Below are 21,222 nucleotides of genomic sequence, written 5' to 3'. Positions count from 1 at the left end.
TATGAGGGCGAGATGTGCGGCCAATGGCAGGCGGTGTGTTGCAGCCACCGGATAGATAATTAATATGATTAGGAACACACAGAGCGAGCATGCTTTTGCTGACTGAAAGGCCCACTAGCATAATTACTGTTTTCTTACCAGCTCACTGTCTGTACACATTTCAAAGCCTGGTTGGTGTTAGACTGCTGCGTAAACATCAATAAAATCCCAAGTGCCAGATCATCAGCATCCTCAGGCAAAATGGCTTTTTGTTTTTAGTGTTTTCATGCTTTGAAAGATGCATTTCAGGGCTGCAAACACTAGGAAGAAGGATCTCCATGCCTTGGACTAATCTTCGGGTTTATAATGAGTTAACATCCCCCACAAGTGAACATTTATTATGAAGGCTAATTAATTGCTTTCCAGTTATAGGAACTCTTTGCATTCAAAGAAAGTAGGATTCACAAGCAAAGAATATACTGTTTATTAAAACAAAGCAAGGGAAACAAAAGGCTTCAAAATCCTTTCCATGTAACATAGCTTTAGTCAAAACAACAAAATACACGAATGCAGGAATGTGTACAGGTAGAAAAAGTACGCATTCACCAAGCGAAGCGCAGCATTAATTGAAGTGAAAAGTAAAGAAACGCTTTGTAGCCGCTTGGATTTCCTTAGGGGACAGCAAGTCAATGCTTATCAGCGGTCCTCAGAAGAGACAATTTTGATTAATATCAGACCCATCTGACTCAGTCTATTAAACCCTGAAGGAAGGATACTCTTCAGATATAAAAGATATGCCTTTGATTAATCATTCTACCCTATTGCCATTCCAAGCATTAACAACTACGTAGCACCTCTAGAAAGAGAGAGCCTTTGAATTCTAGGAAGACACACTTACTAAAATACCCAGGTGCCCATGACCGCTTCTCGGCTCGCCCCGCTGAGAAGAACCCAAGTTGTGAGCCGGGAAGGGGGGAGGGGGGGTCACCACTGGAGAAGCAAAAACCTAGTTACATAATTTACTTCATGGTCTGCAGTTAGGGTCAGTGACTTACGACATAATTCCTGCTTGATGATAATGAAATTGACAGAAGCCTGAAGGCAGAGGGAGTGACTGGTCTTACACTAACCACTGGCTGACTCCCTAGGCCTGACACAGTCTACACCACAGCCACCTGAGCGTATTTTCCTTTGCCTACCGATGGGTTCTGAGATGCGCACGAGAGAGGAAATTTCTTAGTCCACCATAAAGAGCCTCTGCACTGTGTAGCTAACACGGGATCGTCACACGGAGGTGGGAGGAAATCGATTCCATTCTGGCTCTTTATTTGCAAACTTCTGCCCGATCGGCACTGCTCCCCTCACATCAATGCACTTCTCCTGATGCTCATGACCAGCCTTCGGCCATACTCTCTGTAGTCCACGGGCTTCACATCCATCACAGTGGCCTTAATTCGAGACTCGTCCTTCAAAAAGAGAGAAGTGGTTTGTGAGTGGTGAAAGTGTGGTGTGGAGCAGTGAAACCCCTTTTGCTTCAGTGGTTTCAATGAGCCCAGCGGGAGGGAACAGACACACGGGTTCAGAGTTCAGTCATTCCAGTGAGTGACAGCCTCGTCCTGAATGTCTGGGGCTGGGCGAGTGAACAGGTCCTTTCTCTAGCACAGGCCCTTCTGATTCTTTACCCAAGCTCCCAAACACTCAGAAGCCTAGAATCCTAGTGAGATGGACTTTAGAGGGTTTCTCTAGTTTCATTTATTCTCCCTACTGCAGGGGATATAGCCCAGAGAGGACATGTGACGTGCACAAAGCCACACAGCTAGTTCTGAAAGCTAAACTTTCAAACTTTCATTTCAAGAAAAGCTGAGTGGTGAAAGAAAGAGCACCTGCAGCAGAGGGAGAGGACCGAGTCTGTCCTGTCTCAGCTCTGGGGAGGCAGCCTCTCTTCACTTCACCTTCCCTGTCCAGACACGATGGGGCTGAATGACCCCAAAAATCCCCCCCAGCCCCACCCCACTCCCTGACATCGTTTCACGGTGACATCTGATCCCCTATCTCATTTAATGTTTATAGTAGCCGCCGAAGAACGGGCATTAAGGTAAATACGTGAGTAAACCCTGCAATCAGCAGGGGCGTTTCTACCACTCCCCCTGCCCACTCGTACGTTTACACTCACGGCCTGAATGGTGCCTTTCCGGGCAGAACGGAGTGATACCCAGGAAGGCTGCACAGGCGAGCTTGGGGCTGTCACACTGCTGTGTGCTTGGTCGGTACTAACTCCCGTGATATTCGTAAGCATGATCAAAAGCAAAGCTCTGAAGTCAGGCTGCCTGGGCTGGACGTTAGCTCGGCCACTTGCTAGCACACAACTTAGGCAAGTGACTTGTTCTCTGAATGCCCGTGTCTCTCTGTATGTAATTCCTTCAGTGGCAAAATGGGGTAACCATAGTTTCTACATATAGGGTTACTAGGCTCAAGTGAGATGTTCCACGTAAAGGATGTAGAACAGTTATCTGGCAGACCATGCTCAGATAGTTATGTTTGATTATAACTATAACTAAGCTGGGCGCGGTGGCTCATGCCTGTAATCCCGGCACTTTGGGAGGCTGAGGCGGGTGGATCATCTGAGGTCAGGAGTTCGAGACCAGCCTGGCCAACATGGTGAAAACTCCGTCTCTACTAAAAATACAAAAATTAGCCGGGCATGGTGGCAGGCGCCTGTAATCCCAGCTACTCGAGGGGCTGAGGCAGGAGAATCACTTCAACCCAGGAGGCGGAGGTTGTGGTGAGCCAAGATCATCCCACTGCACTCCAGCCTGGGTGACAGAGACTCTGTCTCAAATAAATAAATAAATAAATAAATAAATAAATAAATAAATACTATATGGTATTATGGGCAATTTCAGAAATTTTCAAGGTAGTTTTAACCACACGTGGCCTTTGTTTCATATACTGACTGACTGACTGACTTAGAAACGGGGTTTCACTATGTTACCCAGGCTGGCCTTGAACTCCTGCCTCAGTCTCCCGAGTAGCTTGACCACAGGCACACACCACCATGCCCGGCTCATATACTTAATATACTTTTCTACAATCTAAATTTGTCAAAGATATGACTCTACTGCATGCGTTATAATTTTTTTGTCAGAACACAGATGAAAAAATCCTAGGATTTAACTGAAAAAAAAATAAAAATAAAAAAAAATAAACAAACAAAAAAACCCATATAGTATTCCCCACCCCCCGCCATTGTTTCGACAAGACACTTAAGCTCTCTCTCCTTCCTCATCTGAAAATGGGGATCATAACAGCACCTGTGCTGGGCAAAGTCAGCACCAGGGTCTGGCACACAGTGAGTACAGTAACTCCCTGCCAGTGAGTGTCGCGACACTGCCGTAGGTGACAAACAGCACCTCCCCACCACCAACCCTACTGCCCAGGCCCTTACTTACATTGTAGGTCTCCACTTTGACCCTGACTCTGAATATGAAAGATCGGAAGTTGGCATTCTGGAAAACTTCTTCAAATGCCTGTTCATTCTGCAAAAACAAACATAAAACTTGACACATGGAAACCACTGGACAACTTGCAAATACTGATAAGACTTTTAAAAAGACTTCTGAAAATGCATCTCCTGGGTAGTTTGAAATTACTTAGGAATGACTCATCTACAGGTAACATCACATAAAACTGTTTTAAGTAGAATCTTATTGAAAATTAAAACACTAATCACATTCATAGAAGGTAGAATGGCAGTTGTCAGGGCCAGGGAGAAGAGGGTTTTGGAAAAGGAGCTATTGCTTAATGTGCAGAGTTTCAAATCGCCACCCATGAACAGTGTGTCTCCATTCTCCCCTTCCCTCCATCCTTTGAAAACACAAGTCTGTCGTCTGTCTCTATGAATTTGCCTATTAAAAAAAGTACTGGAAAAGGATGGTGGTGACAGGGGCACAGTAATGTGAATGTACCTAACGCCACTGAACTGTACACGTAGAAATGGTTACAAAGGCAAATTTGGTTATGTATGTTTTACTAGACACAAAAAATTAATAACGCTCTTAGGAAGTTTCTAAGACTTTAAGGCTGGGCACGGTGGCTCACACCTGTCATCCCAGCGCTTTGGGAGGCGGAAGCGGGTGGATCACTTGAGGTTGGGAGTTCAAGACCAGCCTGGCCAACACGGTGAAACCCCATCTCTACTAAAAACACAAAAATTAGCCAGGCATAGTGGCAGGTGCCTGTAATCCCAGGTACTAGGGAGGCTGAGGCAGAAGAATTGCTTCGACCTGAGAGGCAGAGGCTACAGTGAGCTGAGACTGCACTACTGCACTCCAGCATGGGCTATGAAGCGAGACTCTCAAAAAAAAAAAAAAAAAAAAATTAAGAGGAGGTCAGGTATGGTGGCACGTGACTATAATCCCAATGTTTTGGGAGACCGAGGTGGGAGGACTGCTTGAGGCCAGGAGTTCAAGAACAGCCTGGGGAACATAGCAAGACCCCATCTCTACCAAAAAAAAAACAAAAACAAAAACTTAAGCCAGGTATGGTGGCGTGTACCAGTAGTCCCAGCTACTCAGGAGACTGAGGTGGCAGGACTGTCTGAGCCCAAGAGTTTGAAGCTGCAGTGAGTCATGATCACACACCATGGCACTCCAACGTGGGTGATGAGGCAAGACCTTGTCTCAAAAAAAAGAAAAAAAGGAAAAACACTCAGAAGAAAGTTCAATATAATTCGTGATTTCAGCCTCTGTATTTATAGCTACTGATTTGGTGTGCAAGCAGAGAAGACTGTTGAGGTGGGCAAAGGCTAGGGAAGGCCTAAAAACAATCCTTTTCCCTCTCTCACTCCTCAAATGCAATTTGAGTTTATTTTAAAAAAAAAAAAGAGTCTGGTAAACAGACAAGAATTAGAGAATACAGTTTGTATAAAAATGCATAAATAAATGTGTAATAACTATATTAACAGAGTTGATTGAGACCTTTGACAAAAAAAAAAGAAAAAGAAATTAATAGTTCACACCAACCTAGTGTTTTTTGCAAGTCATGCACGGTGTGAAAGCAGCTTTGCTATACAGAACTCTTTTCTGTAAAGGTTACTTGATCAAAACCCAAACCCAAACCAAATGGACTTTCAGATATGAAAATAAAACAATGGGTTAAAGCTTGAGAAAATTACACCGGCTGCCATTATGCTTCCAAGATGAGGGGTGTGGAATGCGAACTCCAAGATCTCACGGTTCCTCGGGGAAGTTTCTATATGTCCTCATTCACCGGCAGAAAAAAACAGTCAAATATAGTAAGCTCATAAAAATCCTGAAAGGCTTACTCGGGCCTTAAAATCTGATACGAAAATTGAGGACCAGGTAAAAACAGACAAAAGATACTATCACACTTTAAAGTCAATTCTAGTTATTTCTGTAACAGGATTTGTTGAGACTATTTTGAGAGCTCTCATGGACAATTTAAAAAAAGAGTCAGGGCAGAGCCCAAACAGACAAAACTGGGGACAGGAAGAAAAAGAAAAACACACCAGAACAAATGGCAAAGCCTTTCATCTTTGTGGCCTTTACAAGTATTCCAACCAATTTGGAGGAAATCAGGGGAAAAGCCATCTACAGACAGGTGCCCATTTATGTGGCCCAGAAAACATAGCTTTTATTGGTCTTCCTTATGTTTTATCTGAGCAACTACCTTTCCTAAATTCAGCATTATTAGCAATCTATTCTGTACATTAAATAAACTTAATATGTGAAAATGCAAACTTATAAAAATGAAATGGACAAAGTTATCTCACAGAAGAAAGTCACTGCATAAGAATTGCATCTGATGGGCTGAAATGGCAGGCACCTTATATGTGCATTTATTATTATTGTTTTATAGGACAGACCCAGGAACTTGACATATGTGCATTTTAACCAGGATCTGACTCAACTTTTCTGGAAGGTATTCACAATGTTAAAAAAGCATGCCTGTAATAATTCAGGTTGTTTCAGGGACACCTCCCGACCTAAGTCATCTCAGGCACACTAGCTCTGATGTGGTAATAGGAACAGGAGAAACGGCTGGCTTCGATTTAGAAAGTGCTTTGGTTTTAAAGTACTTTTATATACATTATTTCACTGTTAAGCACATCCCAAATGGACAAGATTAGATAACATCAGATGAGCTCTTAAATAATTATCAGGCTGAGAAACTGTTTACAAACAATACCAAAAAGAAACAAACTAAAAAATATTAAACAGCAAAAAGAGGGCCAGTGTTGGGCAAGGTGTGGTGGCTCACACCTGTAATCCCAGCATTTTGGGCGGCTGAAGCGGGCAGATCATGAGGTCAGGAGTTCGAGACCAGCCTGGCCAACATGGTAAAATCCCGTCTCTACTAAAAATACAAAAACTAGCCGGGCATCGTGGCGGGTGCCTGTGATCCCAGCTACTCAGGAGGCTGGGGCAGGAGAATCACTTGAACCCGGGAGGCGGAGACTGCAGTGAGCTGAGATCGTGCCACTGCACTCCAGCCTAGGAAACAGGGCAAGACTCCATCTCAAAAAAAAAAAAGTGTGGGGTCAGTGTTATAGAATGAGAACCATTAAAAGTTATAGAAGTTATAATAAAATATGTGGCTGACCTTGTCTTTTAATTCCCCAAGATAAGCAGCATTTTGTCCAAGGATAGCTTCAGCAGACTCCTGGAAACAAGTCACCCACTGATTCTCTTGAAAATCTGCAATATTTACCTAAAAAACACAATTCTACATTATTTCAGCAAAGAAATAATAAAAAGACACACCGAGGAGACGGGGAGAGGTTAATGTTCTTTTTCCACTTATTAAAATAATTTCCAGAGAGGGCCAGGTGCAGTGGGCTCATGCCTGTAATCCCAGCACTTTGGGAGGCCAAGGCGGGTGGAACACTTGAGGTCAGGAGTTTGAAACCAGCCCGGCCAACATGGTGAAACTCCGTCTCTACGAAAAATTCAAAAATTAGCCAGGCATGGTGGCGGGTGCCTGTAATCCCAGCTACTCAGGAGGCTGAGGCGGGAGAATCACTTGAACCTGGGAGGCGGAGGTTGCAGTGAGCTGAGATCGCACCACTGCACTACAGCCTGGGTGACAGAGAGAGGCTCATCAGATTAGTTCCTGTCCGGGTGCAGCTGGCTTTGGATGAAGGGTTTTGAGTGAATCGAGGGAGTTCTCTGCATTTTCAATTGCCCACTCTGTAGTCCCTAGGAGGAGTTCCATGAGACGGCTCTGTCACTGCTGGGCACCCAGACAACTGAAGAGCCTGCCCGTGAGCCTCTGTCAGTCACCAAATTGACCTGGCAAAGGAAATGAGCGATCAAATGTCTCCCATTGGGCTGTGGTGTAAAATTAAATAGGGCAAAGTCAAGGAAGAAAGCAGATCTCAAAGAATCCACTTGCTAAAGTAAAAGCCTTTGTAGAAATACGAGTAGTTTTTCTTTAAGGCATCATTTTGACGATTTTACATCTTCATTTTGCATGTGTATAAGGCTTTTAATATAGAGAATGTTATGACGAAAAATAAGGTGATGAAACCAGTTAAAAGTGAAAAGCACTCTCAATACACAGCAACGGTATCACATCCTGGGCTCACACTTCCTTTAACCCGCGCTATCCTTCTAAGAAGCAAAGAGCATCTCATTACATAGGGCAAGAACTACAATGACGCAGACATGTGATAAATATCAAATCAAACAAGTGTGCGGGAGATAGCGCTGTGGAGGAGTTTAACAGAAAGGCTAATGTTTCCATAAACTAAAACAAATTTTCTTCATCTTAGTTCAATGAAAAGTTTATAGTTTACAAAAAATGAGCCTAAACGTAGAACTGTCCTGCTAAGCTAACATTTCATTTTATTTATTATTTATTTATTTTATTTATTTATTGAGATGGAGTCTTGCTCTGTCACCCAGGCTGGAGTGCAGTGGCGCGATCTTGGCTCACTGCAAGCTCCACCTCCCGGGTTCATGCCATTCCCCGGCCTCAGCCTCCTGAGTAGCTGGGACTGCAAGCGCCCGCCACCACGCCTGGCTAATTCTTTTGTACTTTTAGTAGACACAGGGTTTCACTGTGTTAGCCAAGATGATCTCGATCTCCTGACCTCGTGATCCACCCTCCTCGGCCTCCCAAAGTGCTGGGATTACAGGCGTGAGCCACCGTGCCTGGCCTATTTATTTATTTTTTAAAGACAGGGTCTGACTCTGTCATCCAGGCTGGAGTGCAGTGCCACGATCACGGCTCACTGCAGCCTTGACCTCGCAGGCTCAAGCGATCCTCCTACCTCAGCCTCATGAGTAGTTGGGACAAGTGCATACCACCACAGCCAGCTAATTTTACTTTTTGTAGAGACAGGGTCTTGCCATGTTGCCCAGGCTGATATCGAACTCCCAGCCTCAAGCAATCATCCTGCCTCAGCCTTCCAAAGTGCTGGGGTTACAGGCACAAGTCACCGCGCCTGGCCAATATGAACATTTTTCAGGCTTCTGATATATTACTGCCAAATCATCCTTTGGAAAAATGTGAAACTGTTTTCTTTTTCTCTTTTTTCGAGATGGAGTTTTGCTCTTGTCGCCCGGGCTGGAGTGCAGTGGTGTGATCTCGGCTCACTACAACCTCTGCCTCCCGGGTTCAAGTGATTCTCCCGCCTCAGCCTCCCGAGTAGCTGGGACTACAGGCACCTGCCACCACGCCCGGCTAATTTTTGTATTTTTAGTAGAGACAGGGTTTCACCATGTTGGCAAGGCTGGTCTCAAACTCCTGATCTCAGGTGATGCACCCGCCTCGGCCTCCCAAAGTGCTGGGATTACAAAAGTGAGCCAATGTGCCCGGCCTTAAGCTGTTTTCTTAAACTGCTATTATCGCCTAGTTCTACCATTGAAAACAAAACAAAACAAAATAAAAACCTTAAGGCCGGGTGCAGTGGCTCAGGCTTCTAACGCCAGCACTTTGGAAGGCTGAGGTGGGAGGATGACATGAGGCCAGGAACTTGAGACCAACCTGAACAGCAGAGCGAGACCCTGTCTCTACAATAAAATAATTTTAAAAATGAGCTGGGTGTGGTGGGGCACAGCTGTAGTTGCAGCTACTTGGGAGGCCAAGGTGGAAGGATTGCTTAAGCCCGGGAGGTTGGGGCCACAGTGAGCTGTGATGATACCCACTGCACTCTATTCTGGGCAACAGAGTGAGACCCCTGTTTCTTCAAAAAAAAAAAAAAAAAAAAAAAAATTTTTAAACCCAACTTTACAACTTTTTTTTTAAAGGTTTTTAAAACAGAAAGAAACAACTCTTAAAATGCAAAAAAGCAACAATCTCACATCAGCACACCGTCACATTCCTCTGAAGTCAGCTATACGAAAGCTAGAGAATAGATTATCCACATGAAAATGACTAAATACGGGCATTAGCTGTGTAAGTACAATTAGTGCTGTCTATAAATGCCATTTTCAAATTAATTTATCTTCATAGCAGTTATCAGCAGGCAAGTGTCACGGACGCTATGGCTGTATGACGTGCATGAAAGACTGAATCAGCTGGGGAATCTCAACACCACTTTCTGGCATGAAAAAGAGGATGGATAAGCTCTTCCACACCTACTCATCTGCAGGCTTCCTACCAGGAATGACTTTGTTTCTACTGTTGTGACCACAGTGCCTGGCACACGGGAGGGCCTCAGTGAACACAACCGAGGTTCTCATCTACCGAGGCTACTTACTGACAGGATCATGCGGTACTTGAAATTGGGAAATTCGGTGTCGCACTTCTCACAGCGGTACAATCCATTCTGTTGATCGATCACTTTCTTATTGCAGTCCTGAGTCGGGCAGGCTTGGTACATGCAGTTCTCTTTGCGAAGATACACCACTGTGGCCACAGAACTAAAGTAGTCCGGCTTCGGGAGAAAAGAACAGCATGAGGCACGGAGTCGCGAGCCCGCCCGGGATCGGACCGAGAGGCAGCTCAAAGCCTGCCCTTCCGTTTAGGTGGTAAGTGTTTCTATATCCTCAAGATTACACATGATCACAGGGAATCATTCATTCTGTAGTTTTAGAAATCACATGTGCCAAGTACGAAACCCATGAAGGTAATAAGCCAAGTTCTAATAAGCCAAGTTCTGAGGCAGATGATGCCTTCACAACAAAAGAGTTAATCCCAAATTACACTGAGTTAATTAAAAGTGAAATTGTTTTCCTGTTTGCCTGAACACTGTATGAAAGACAAAGATTTGTTCCTCCCGATCCTCTGATCCTCCAAAGGCCACAGATCTAGGAAATACAGAATGCGGACCACAAACACCCAGCGCAGCAACGATCAACCATCCCTCCCGCGCTCAAAACACGGCAGTCGTGTCTAGGCCTAGATTCACCTTTTCCTTGTTTAGGCCAGGGATCAGCAAGCTGCTTCTGTAAAAAGCCGAACAGTAAATATTTCAGGCCTTAGCAGCCATTTGGTCACAGTCTCTGCTGCAACTACAGGCACACCTCACTTTATTGTGCTTTGCTTTACTGCACTTGACAGATACGGCATTTTTTACAGATTGAAGACTTGTGGCACCCCTGGGTCAAGTAAATGCACTATTTTCCCAATAGCAGGTGCTCACCTTATGTCTCTGTGTCACATAAAGACAGTAATTCTTGCAAGATTTCAAACTTTTTCATTATATATGTATTTTTTGAGACAGAGTCTCGCTCTGTCGCCCAGGCTGGGGTGCAGTGAGTGGTGTAATCTCTGATCACTGCAGCCTCCACCTCCCAGGTTCAAGTGATTCTCCTGCCTCAGCCACCCAAGTAGCTGGGACTACAGGCGTGCACTAGCACGCCTGGCTAATTTTTGTATTTTTTAGTAGAGATGGGGTTTTGCCATGTTGGGTAGGCTGGTCTCGAACTCCAAACCTCAAGTGAGCCACCCACCTTGGCCTCCCGAAGTGCTAGGATTATAGGAGTAAGCCACCATGCCTGGCCCTTTTTCATTATTATCATATCTGTTATGGTGATTTTTTTTTTTTTTCTGAGACGGAGTCTCGCTCTGTCACCAGGCTGGAGTGCAGTGGCATGATCTCAGCTCACTGAAATCTCCGCCTCCCAGGGTCAAGCGATTCTCCTGCCTCAGCCTCCCGAGAAGCTGGGACTACAGGCATGCACCACCACGCCCAGCTAATTTTTGTATTTTTAGTAGAGACGGGGTTTTAACCACGTTGGTCAGGATGGTCTCGATCTCCTGACCTCAGGTGATCCGCCTGCCTCAGCCTCCCAAAGTGCTGGGATTACAGGAATGAGCCACCGCGCCTGGCCTATGGTGATCTTTAACGTCACTATTGTAGTTGTTCTGGGGTGCCACTAACTGCACCCATATAAGATGGGGAACTTATATTGATAAATGTTGTATGTATGCTGACTGATCCTCCAATCAAGTATTCCTGTCTCTCTTCTTTGAATACACAAATAAGAAAGCAAACAGCCTTATTGCTGATATGGAGTAAGCTGTAGTGGTCTAGATAGAATATCCAGCAAGCCACAACATTCTCTTAAGCCAAAGCCTAACCCAGAGCAAGGCCTCACCTATCTTCAATTCTATGAAGGCTGAGAGAGGTCAGAAAGCTGCAGAAGAGGCCAGGTGCAGTGGCTCACACCTGTAATCCCAGCACTTTGGGAGGCAGAGGTGAGAGGATTGCCTAAGCCAAGGAGTTCGATACCAGCCAGGCAACATAGTGAGACCCAGTCTCTACAAAAAACTGTCAGGGCACGGTGGTGTGCACCTGTAGTCCCAGCTACTCCAGAGGCTGAGGTGAGCTGTGATTCCACCACTGCGCTCCAGCCTGGGTGACAGAGTGAGACTCTGTCTCAAAAAAAAAAAAAAAAAAAAAAGCTGCAGAAGAAAAGATGGCAGCCAGCAGATGTTGGTTCATGAGGTTTAAGGAAATAAGCCGTCTCCATAACAAAAGTGCAAGGTGAAGCAGCAAGTGCTGATGGAGAAGCTGCAGCAAGTTATCCAGAAGATCTAGCTAGGACCACCAATGAAGGTGGCTGCACTCAACAACAGATTTTCAACGTAGACAGAATAGCCTTCTGGAAGAAGATGCCATCAGGAACATTCGTCCTAGAGAGTAGAAATCAATGCCTGGCTTCAAAGCTTCAAAGGAAAGGCTGACTCTCCTGTTAGGCATGAATGCAGCTGGGGACTATAAGGTGAAGCCAGTGCTCACTGACCATGTCAAAAATCCTAGGGCTCATAAGAACTATGCTAAATCTACTTTGCCTCTGCTTTATAAATAGAATATCAAAGCTTGGATGACAGCATATCTATTTATAGTGTAGTTTATTGAATATTTTAAGCCCACTGTTGAGACCTACTACTCAGAAAAAGACTCCTTTAAAAATATGACTGCTCATTGACAATGCACCTGTTCACCCAAGAGCTCAATGGAGACACACAGTACAAGGAGATTAATATATTGACAATGCACCTGTTCACCTGAGGGCTCAATGGAGACACACAGTACAAGGAGATTAATATATTGACAATGTACCTGTTCACACGAGAGCTCAATGGAGACACACAGTACAAGGAGATTAATATATTGACAATGCACCTGTTCACCCGAGGGCTCAATGGAGATGCACAGAACAAGGAGATTAATATTGTTTTCATGCTTGATAACAACATCTATTCTGCAGCCCATGCAAATCAAGGAGTAATTTTGACTTTTTAAGTCTAAGAGACACATTTCATGAGGCGATAGTTGCCACAGTGATTCCTCTGATGGATCTGGGGAAAGTAAATTGAAAACCTGAAAAGGATTCACCATTCTAGACGCTATTAAGAACAGTTGGCTGGGCACAGTCGCTCACCCCTGTAACTCCTGGCACTTTGGGAGGTTGAGGCAGGGAGATCCCTTGAGCCCAGCAGTTTGAGAGCAGCCTGGGCAACATGACAAAACTCAGTCTCTACAAAAAATACAATCAGCCAGGTGTGGTAGCACCTGTAGTCCCAGCTTGGGAGCCTGGGGAGGTTGAGACTGCAGTGAGCTGTGATCAAGCCAGTGCACTCCAGCCTGAGTGACAGAATGAGACCCTATCTCAAGTTAAAAAAAAAAAAAAAAAAAAAAAGGAACATTCACGATTCATGGGAGGAGATCAAAATCCCAACATCAACGGGAGTTTGGAATAAGTTGATTCCAACCCTCAAGGCAGACACTGAGGCTTCAAGACTTTGGTGGAGGAGGGATCTGCAGATGTGATGAAAATAATGAGAGAACTAGAATTACAAATGGAGGCTGAAAATGGGCCTGAACTGCTGTAATCTCACAATCAAACTTGAACGGATGAGGGGCTGCTCCTTACGGTGGGCAAGGAAAGCGGTTTCTTGAGATGAAATCTCTTGTGGTGAGAACACTGTGAGCATTGTTGAAATGACGACAAAGGATTTAGAATTTGCATAAGCTTGGCTGATAAAGCAGTGACAGGACCTGAGAGGGAGAGACTCCAGTTTGAAAAAGTTCTCCTGTGGGTAAAATGCTGTCAAACAGCATCGCCGGCTATGGAGAAAGCTTTTGTGAAAGGAAGAGTCAACCAATGTGGCAAACTTCACTGCTGTCTTATTTTAAGAAACTGCCAAAGACACGCCGATGTTCAGCAACCATCGCCGTGATTGGTCAGCCATCAACCCTGAAACAAACCCCCACCAGCAAGAAGATTACGACTCGCTGAAGGCTCAGATGATTGTCAGCATTTTTCAGCAATAAAGTTTTTGTTTCAAGAGAAGGGGTCTTCCATGTTGCTCAGTCAAACTCCTGGGCTCATGTAATCCACCCGCCTCAGCCTCCTGGGTAGCTGGGATTACAGAGAACCGAAAGAGTGGGTGTCCCATGACAGGACAACGAGGATCTGTCCAGTGTTTAATTCTCGAGATGTTCTATAAGAGCACTTAAGAGCTGCTGTTGACAATGATGGATAAGGGTATACAGTGAAAATGAGACAGGAGGAATGAAACCTACACTGTATATGATGAAAATAAAAGAGCAGGCGTAAAGGAGAAATAAATGATCTAAATACTAAACTGCTGGCGGAACACAGGCTTAGATCAAGATGGAAGGAGGGTCATTAAATACAAACACTGAAAGGAAAAAGCTGCAACTAAAAGTCAAATGTCAGGGCCAATCCTTGTCCGGGCATGCCAGCAGCTCTCAGCCTATGAGGTTAATACACTATTCTACAGCCAGGAACAGCACCCGTGAAACTGCCTCATGTCTGACACTGAGCCGGACTAATGCTCATCTCCAAAAACATCTTTTTGATACGTGGACGCTTAAATTTGCAGGAAGGATCACAGGAAAGAAACGTGGACCCGAAAGCAGGTGATATTATACCACAAAGCTTGACTGTCACTCCTGCTCCAAAATCCCTCTAGGAATTGACTCTAAGAGTTCTTCAGACTCTCCTGCCTCCAGTCCCCTGAGGGGTAACACATATTCCCATGAGCACACCTGGCTGCTTCCCTCTGCCAGTGATTCTCAACCCCCATGCCACGCTCAGGTCACAGCCCCGGGTAAGAATTACGGCTCTGACAGCTGGTGCCGGAAACCAAGTTTCTAAATCCATCCTTCTGCACACTTTACAGCCCTTTGTGAAGGTGGTTAGGAATGCTGGGTACCTTGTCGCCTTGGCCCAGGTTCTCGGATTTGACCTCGTACAAGGTTTTCCAGTTGGTGTTACTCCCTCCGACTCCGCCGCTCTTTAGATCAGAGATGGAAACACCATCTAAGGCTTGTCCTTCTGCGTCAAACCTGAAAACGTGAACGAATAACGATGACGAGCGCTTGATGTGACATGCTTCTGCTCCTCCACATGCAACTTGCTGCTACGCGACAGACACCGGTTTCCCACCACCCGCCCAGCTTTCACACAGGTCACGGTCATGTCAGCTGAAGCTGGTATCTTCGTAATTATATATTTTTTATAATATTTAAATTAAAAAAAAATTGTGTCAGAGTTTCACTCTGTCACCCAGGCTGGAGTGCAATGATGCAATCATGGCTCAAGGCAGCTTTGACCCCCTGAGCTCAAGTGATCCTCCCACCTTTGCTCTGCTAAGTAACTGGGACTACCATGCCCAGGCCCATTTAAAAAATTTTTTTTAGGCTGGGCGCAGTGGCTCATGCCTGTAACCCCAGCATTTTGGGAGGCTGAGGCAGGCGGATCACGAGGTCAAGAGATCGAGACTCTCGTGGCGAACATGGTGAAACCCCGTCTCTACTAAAAATACAAAATTAGCTGGGCGTGGTGGTGGGTGCCTGTAATCCCAGCTACTCGGGAGGCTGAGGCAGGAGAATCACTTGTAGGCAATTCTCAGGAGGCGGAGGTTGCAGTGAGCCGAGATGGCGCCATTGCACTCCAGCCTGGGCAACAAGACCGAAACTCAAAAAAAAAAAATTTTTTTTTTTTTTAAGAGATGGGGTCTTGCTCTGTTGGCCAGGCTGATCTCAAACTCCTGGACTCAGACAGTCCTCCTCCCTTGGCCTCCCAAAGTGCTGGGATTACAGGGCGTGAGGCACTGCTCCTGGCCCAAAGTCTACTGAAGAAATGGAATGACCTTTCTTTGAATCTCAGTTGCTTTGATGCCCCCCAGTGGTGAAGAGAATCAGTGCCAAAGTACCAAAGAATCTTTTCTTAAACTAGCCTTGCATATTGGCAGTGGCCAGACCACCCCAGGCCTAAAATCAGAAACTGGGAAAGTCAACAACCCGTAAGCTATAAAGTGGCCGTCTGGGGTAGTCCTTTAATCTGCTAATGCTCATTCTCAGGCAGCAGCTGCGTTGTGATCATCACCGAAATGTACCAGTGTGGAAACGGACAGTCAATATACCGTGGTAGCAAAAGCGTTTCCATAAAAGGCCTCCTATGCCTGATACAGAAGCCAAAAGTGGTTTTTTAGTTTTGAGACAGAGTCTTGCTTTGTCACCCAGGATGGAGCGTGACGGTATCAACTTGGCTCGCTGCAACCTCCACCTCCTGGCAAGTGATTCTCGTGCCTCAGCCTCCCGAGTAGCTGGGACTACAGGCACGCACCGAGTAGCTGGGACTACAGGCCCAGCTGATTTTTGTATTTTTTGTAGAGACGAGGTTTCACCATGTTGGCCAGGCTGGTCTTGAACTCCTGGCCTCAAGCAATTGCCCACCTCGGCCTCCCAAAGTGCTGGAATTACAGGTATGAGCCACCGTGCCTGGCCCAAAAGATTTTATAAACCAGAGCAACTTACCAGAAGGCATTATCTTTTTTCTTGTAGATTTACCTTCTTAGTGAAATTTTACTTTTGCTAATATCGAAGTTAAATTAATTTGTGTTAAATTATTATGAAAACTGATTGTACTTCTTGATCACACATCAATTGATATGAAGGAAAAGGGGCCAAGGAGAAAGTGGCTCGGGAACACAGCGGTGGCGGAGAGGAGCTGGCCGGAGATGAAAGGCCAAATACCATCCCAAGGTGGGTAACCACACAAAGAACAGGTTCCTGAAACAGAGATCATCTAACAGAATGCATGTTACCCTGAGCTGCAGACAGCTGCCTTCTCCTGTCAGGTAAGCGGCTAAATCCCTCACAGGGGCACAGCAAGGCCCATCCATCTGTTTCACCACTACTAGCTACACAAGTTCACGGTTTCAAAAGCTCCAAGGAGACATTTGCCACCAAAGATCACTCGTCAGGAGTCAACAGAGCAAGGAGAGAGGCGGCCCTTCTTACAATAAAAACTCTGCATTGTTATAGCCAAGATCTAAACATCTCTAATCCTTGTCCAGGTATCGTGTATGCACTGAGCTTGTCTTTGATCAATGCCAAGTTATTTTATTCTGGGGACAGCCGTGCTTTTTATGTTGACTGGGATCATGGTTATTGACAAGTAAAAGATGAAGACATTAATGTGGGAATGCAATTTTAATGTGGGAATGCGATTTTAATGTGGGAATGCAATTAACCTGGAGTCGAACTCCAGAGCCTAAAAGAAAATCAAGCAATAAGAACAAAGCAAATCTGTGGCTAGTTCTGGTCAGACTATGAACGGGCCCTGCAGTTCGGTAGATACGTGTGGACCGTACTACTCATGAGGATGGCTCAGTGACATGAACGTTCCAGAAGATGCTTCATGAAACTGGTCAAACACCAGTGCCATTGGTTCAAATGACTCAAAACAAAGGAGGAGTATGTAAAATGAGCTCATTCTTTAGCTGCTTAAATCCTAAGACACAGCTGGAAGCTGACACACTTCCCCCCCATAGACTACAGCCATGGGAATTATTGAAGCTTGGGCGAAAGTGTTTTCCCTGACCACATCAACTCTTGCATCCTGTGTCTCAGTTTGAAGTACTCTTTTAAGACAGAGTTTGAATGTCCTAAAAAGCTAGATACAGTGAGATTTGAACAGGCTCTCCTCATCCCTTGAGTGCTTTGGGAATAACAATCTAATCCTAACAAAAAGCCCATTGTTCTCACCACACTTCATCAGAGTCTAGTGAATACACACTAGAAGATGTGATCGGCACCAAAGACTTGACAGAGAAAGAAAGCATGTGTTCCCCCACGCCACAGAGGCCCAGAGCCTAAACCCTGGAAAGAAAGGCGCCTTCAGCACACCGCTGCTGAAGCCTGGCCGGCCCCTCCTTTGGCAGGATCGAGGTCAGCAGGCAGCACTTACATTCTAATTGCCTCCTCCGACTCTCTAGGTTTGTCCTGGGATTACACGTTTGTCAGTTTAAGGGCTTTAAAGCCCTCCTCACGGAAGGCATAACGCCTTCAAGAAACACAGGAGCTGCACCACTCAGGGACGAAGCCTTCTGCTTGGCAGAAAGCTCCCATACTGATTGTAACCAGCTTTTCTCAAAGCCCAGCCTCAGGTAACCCTTTGTTTAGCCCCACAAAACCTACCATCCACGAAGCTTATAGGCCTCTGGGATGTCAGGATTCGCAATGATAGTGCTTGAAGACAGCACGGAGAGGCTCCGTCCACCGAAATCAGAGACTCGGGCTCCTTTGATAGCCAACACGGGCTGTCTAGAACCATCAAATTTATCAGCCTGTAAAAGAAACACCAGACATATGCAAGTGTCACTAGCAGAAGAACACAGAAGATTTTTATAGAAAACAAGGCAAACAGTCACTAGTAGAGTGAATGTAATCAGTGTACATGGAATCCATACAAGACAGACCTCACACATGAGAATCTACTCAGAGACACATCAAAACTATCACTGCTTTCCTTGAGTTAGGGGAAAGAGCATTTCCCCACGTAAAGCTTGAATCACAGCAAATCTCACAGAAGTAAGATAAAGGATTTTAAATATTTACCAGACAGCACAATCCTTCCCATCTACATGGTGAAAGCCCCCAACTCATAGGACAAAACCGCCCCCACGAGGAGCTCCTCCTGTGTGCGCTGACAGCCCCATCCTATAGGACAAGACGCCCCCCCTCCCAACCCCAGGAGCTCCTCCTGTGTGTACTGAAGGCCCCATCCTATAGGACAAGACCCCTCCCTCCCCCAACTCCAGGAGCTCCTCCTGTGTGTGCTGAAGGCTCCATCCTATAGGACAAGACCCCTCCCTCCCTCAACTCCAGGAGCTCCTCCCGTGTGTGCTGAAGGCCCCATCCTATAGGACAAGACGCCCCCCCTCCCATCCCCAGGAGCTCCTCCGGTGTGTGCTGAAGGCCCCATCCTATAGGACAAGACCCCTCCCCTCCCTCAACTCCAGGAGCTCCTCCTGTGTGTGCTGAAGGCTCCATCCTATAGGACAAGACCCCTCCCTCCCTCAACTCCAGGAGCTCCTCCGGTGTGTGCTGAAGGCCCCATCCTATAGGACAAGACCCCTCCCTCCCCCAACTCCAGGAGCTCCTCCTGTGTGTGCTGAAGACTCCATCCTATAGGACAAGACCACGCCCTCCCCCAACTCCAGGAGCTCCTCCGGTGTGTGCTGAAGGCTCCATCCTATAGGACAAGACCACGCCCCAACCCCAGGAGGTCCTGTGCGTGTTGAAGACCCCATCCCAGCACTTACATCTTCCCCCCACAGTGTAGCAGTCACCACCTTCCCAGATGTGTCCATCAAGTAGATATTCCTCTTGGCAACTTCTCTGTTGTTAGACCTCACTGTGATTTTAGTGGCGTCTTCATAGCTCTTGCAGATCCCGATGATGTCTAAAACACATGCACGTGTTAGCAGGAGGTGGTCAAGGCTCCCATTCCGACGCCAGCAAAGGATGAACGGCAAGCACTGAAGCCTGACACCACCCCGTACACTGCAAAGAAAGCTAGTCATCCCTGCTCTTCCTTCTCATACACGAGCTTACCTACAAGTGAGTCTTTCGACTTGTTCTCGAGGTCATCAATCCCCGTGAAATCAAACTGAACCGTAGGTAAGTGATGGTCGTCCTCACAGGGCATGACGGAAGTCTCGTTATTGAAGGTCATCTCGTAGTCATTTTTAACAGCTGTGAACTGCTTGTTAGCAATCTTCAGGGTGCCTTTCGAGAAATAATACACCTGCGAAGGAGGCCAAGCCACAGAACCTGAGACTACCATCAAATCGGACAGAAACCCCTAGTCTGCCACCACACACCCCTCCCCTGGGCCAGCGTCTTTTCATCCGCACTCCACCCCCAGGCGGTGTCAGTTCTAAAGTCAGCACGGCCATACCTTGTTCACTTCAATAAGAGGAAAGAACTTGTCCACTTGCTCATTGAAAGCTGTAGCTCGGATTTCACCCTGCAGAAGCACGTGGGCAGGTTAGGGCTGCGGGACTGAACACACGCCACCCCAGCACCCAAGTGACACTGGGATAGAACACAGGCCACCCTAGCACCAAAGTGACATCTTGAAAGCAGTGGCCCTTGCACAAACAGGGTCCAGAGAGGGCTACGGACATCCCAGGAACCCGCATTTTACAGTCACACACTGAAGTCATTGGCCCCGCTGAAGAATGAGAATTTCAGCTAGCCGATCCCATAATCATGCTGCATTAGCCTCAACTGAGAAACAGAACAGAACAAAACGGCAATGACGAGTTTAATTTATTCTGACAATAAAAACAAAAAAAGTTGAATACTGAGGGACATGCCCGGAGCCCACGAGGAAGGTGCTGCCACGGGGTGGTTCACCGGCTCCCTCCACAGTGCCCTCTCAGTGACAAACCACTTCACATTCGGAGCCATTGCCAAAAATGTCAGAATAAGTCATGTTTGCAAGTTGCTTGTGATCTGATTTTCACTTTTGCTTTTCTGTCAGCCAAAATTTACAAGTGGACAAGAAATTTTAGCCAACAACCATACATTAGAGCAATAATTTCTAAAAAAAAATTAGGTTCTAATATTGATTCTGCCATCACACAAACATTTTGGGTGTTATATCAACTTCCAAAAAAAACATCTATTTTTTTCTCCCTATTTGGGAGTCTGAACAAACAGGAAATCTGCAGCACTTTGAAAAGAATGCTGAAGTACATTTTAGGAATTATTATTATTTCTGAGATGGAGTCTCACTCTGTCGCCCAGGCTGGAGTGCAGTGGTGCAATCTTGGCTGGCTGCAACCTCCACCTCCTGGGTTCAAGCGATTCTCTTGCCTCAGCCTCCCAAGTAGCTGGGACTACAGGCACCTGCCACCACACCCAGCTAATTTTTGTATTTTTAGTATAAACGGGGTTTCACTATGTTGGCCAGGCTGGTCTCGAACTCCTGACCTCAAGTGATCTGCGCACCCTGGCCTCCCAAAGTGTTGGGATTACAGGCGTGGCCACCACACCCGGCAATTTCAGGAATTATTCACAAAACGAATGGACAGATTAACAGCTATCAAGACTGTCGAGCTTCCACGGCACAGGAATTTTGTCTCATCGTCATGGTTTTGTTTAGTTTAAATAAAGCAAATAGAGAATCTGCACAGTCAGAACCCATGTCCCACAAAACCACTCCCATATCGAGGTCACGACTGTGTGCCTTCTGCTGTGTCCCAAAGCTCCACGGCGCTCACAAGCAGGCATCACCTCCCAGTGCTTCCAGTGCACCTGCCAGCAAATCAGACTGTCTCCAGCTTCTCCTGCCCAGGAGGCTACTTATATATTTAGAAAACTACTTTCTACTGCTACAAACGCTGTCATTTAAGATCAAAGATTTTATTTATGACCTTAACCCTCTACTCCAGACAGCATCAAAAGACTATGACAGAGGGAAAAGCACAATAACAATCATG

At 45.9% G+C, this 21,222-nt stretch overlaps 1 protein-coding gene across 1 annotated transcript in view; it reads right to left on the bottom strand.

Moving 5' to 3' along the window:
* Positions 1-439: 439 nt before the first annotated feature.
* Positions 440-21,222, bottom strand: part of RPA1 (replication protein A1) — a 67,914-nt gene continuing 47,131 nt past the window's right edge. Inside the window, exons 9-17 of the mRNA XM_031003518.3 lie at positions 19,674-19,742; positions 19,328-19,520; positions 19,036-19,175; positions 17,909-18,057; positions 14,638-14,770; positions 9,704-9,880; positions 6,601-6,708; positions 3,429-3,515; positions 440-1,445 (exon numbers count right to left, since the gene is read on the bottom strand). Coding sequence (XP_030859378.1) covers positions 1,341-1,445; positions 3,429-3,515; positions 6,601-6,708; positions 9,704-9,880; positions 14,638-14,770; positions 17,909-18,057; positions 19,036-19,175; positions 19,328-19,520; positions 19,674-19,742 — 1,161 coding nt within the window. The 3' untranslated portion in view covers positions 440-1,340. The remainder of the gene's footprint in view (positions 1,446-3,428; positions 3,516-6,600; positions 6,709-9,703; positions 9,881-14,637; positions 14,771-17,908; positions 18,058-19,035; positions 19,176-19,327; positions 19,521-19,673; positions 19,743-21,222) is intronic.

Source organism: Gorilla gorilla, chromosome 19 (genome assembly GCF_029281585.2).
Source record: "Gorilla gorilla gorilla isolate KB3781 chromosome 19, NHGRI_mGorGor1-v2.1_pri, whole genome shotgun sequence".
Lineage (NCBI taxonomy): Eukaryota > Metazoa > Chordata > Mammalia > Primates > Hominidae > Gorilla > Gorilla gorilla.
Note: the sequence above shows the minus strand (reverse complement) of the source record. Positions and strands in the feature narration are given on the sequence as shown.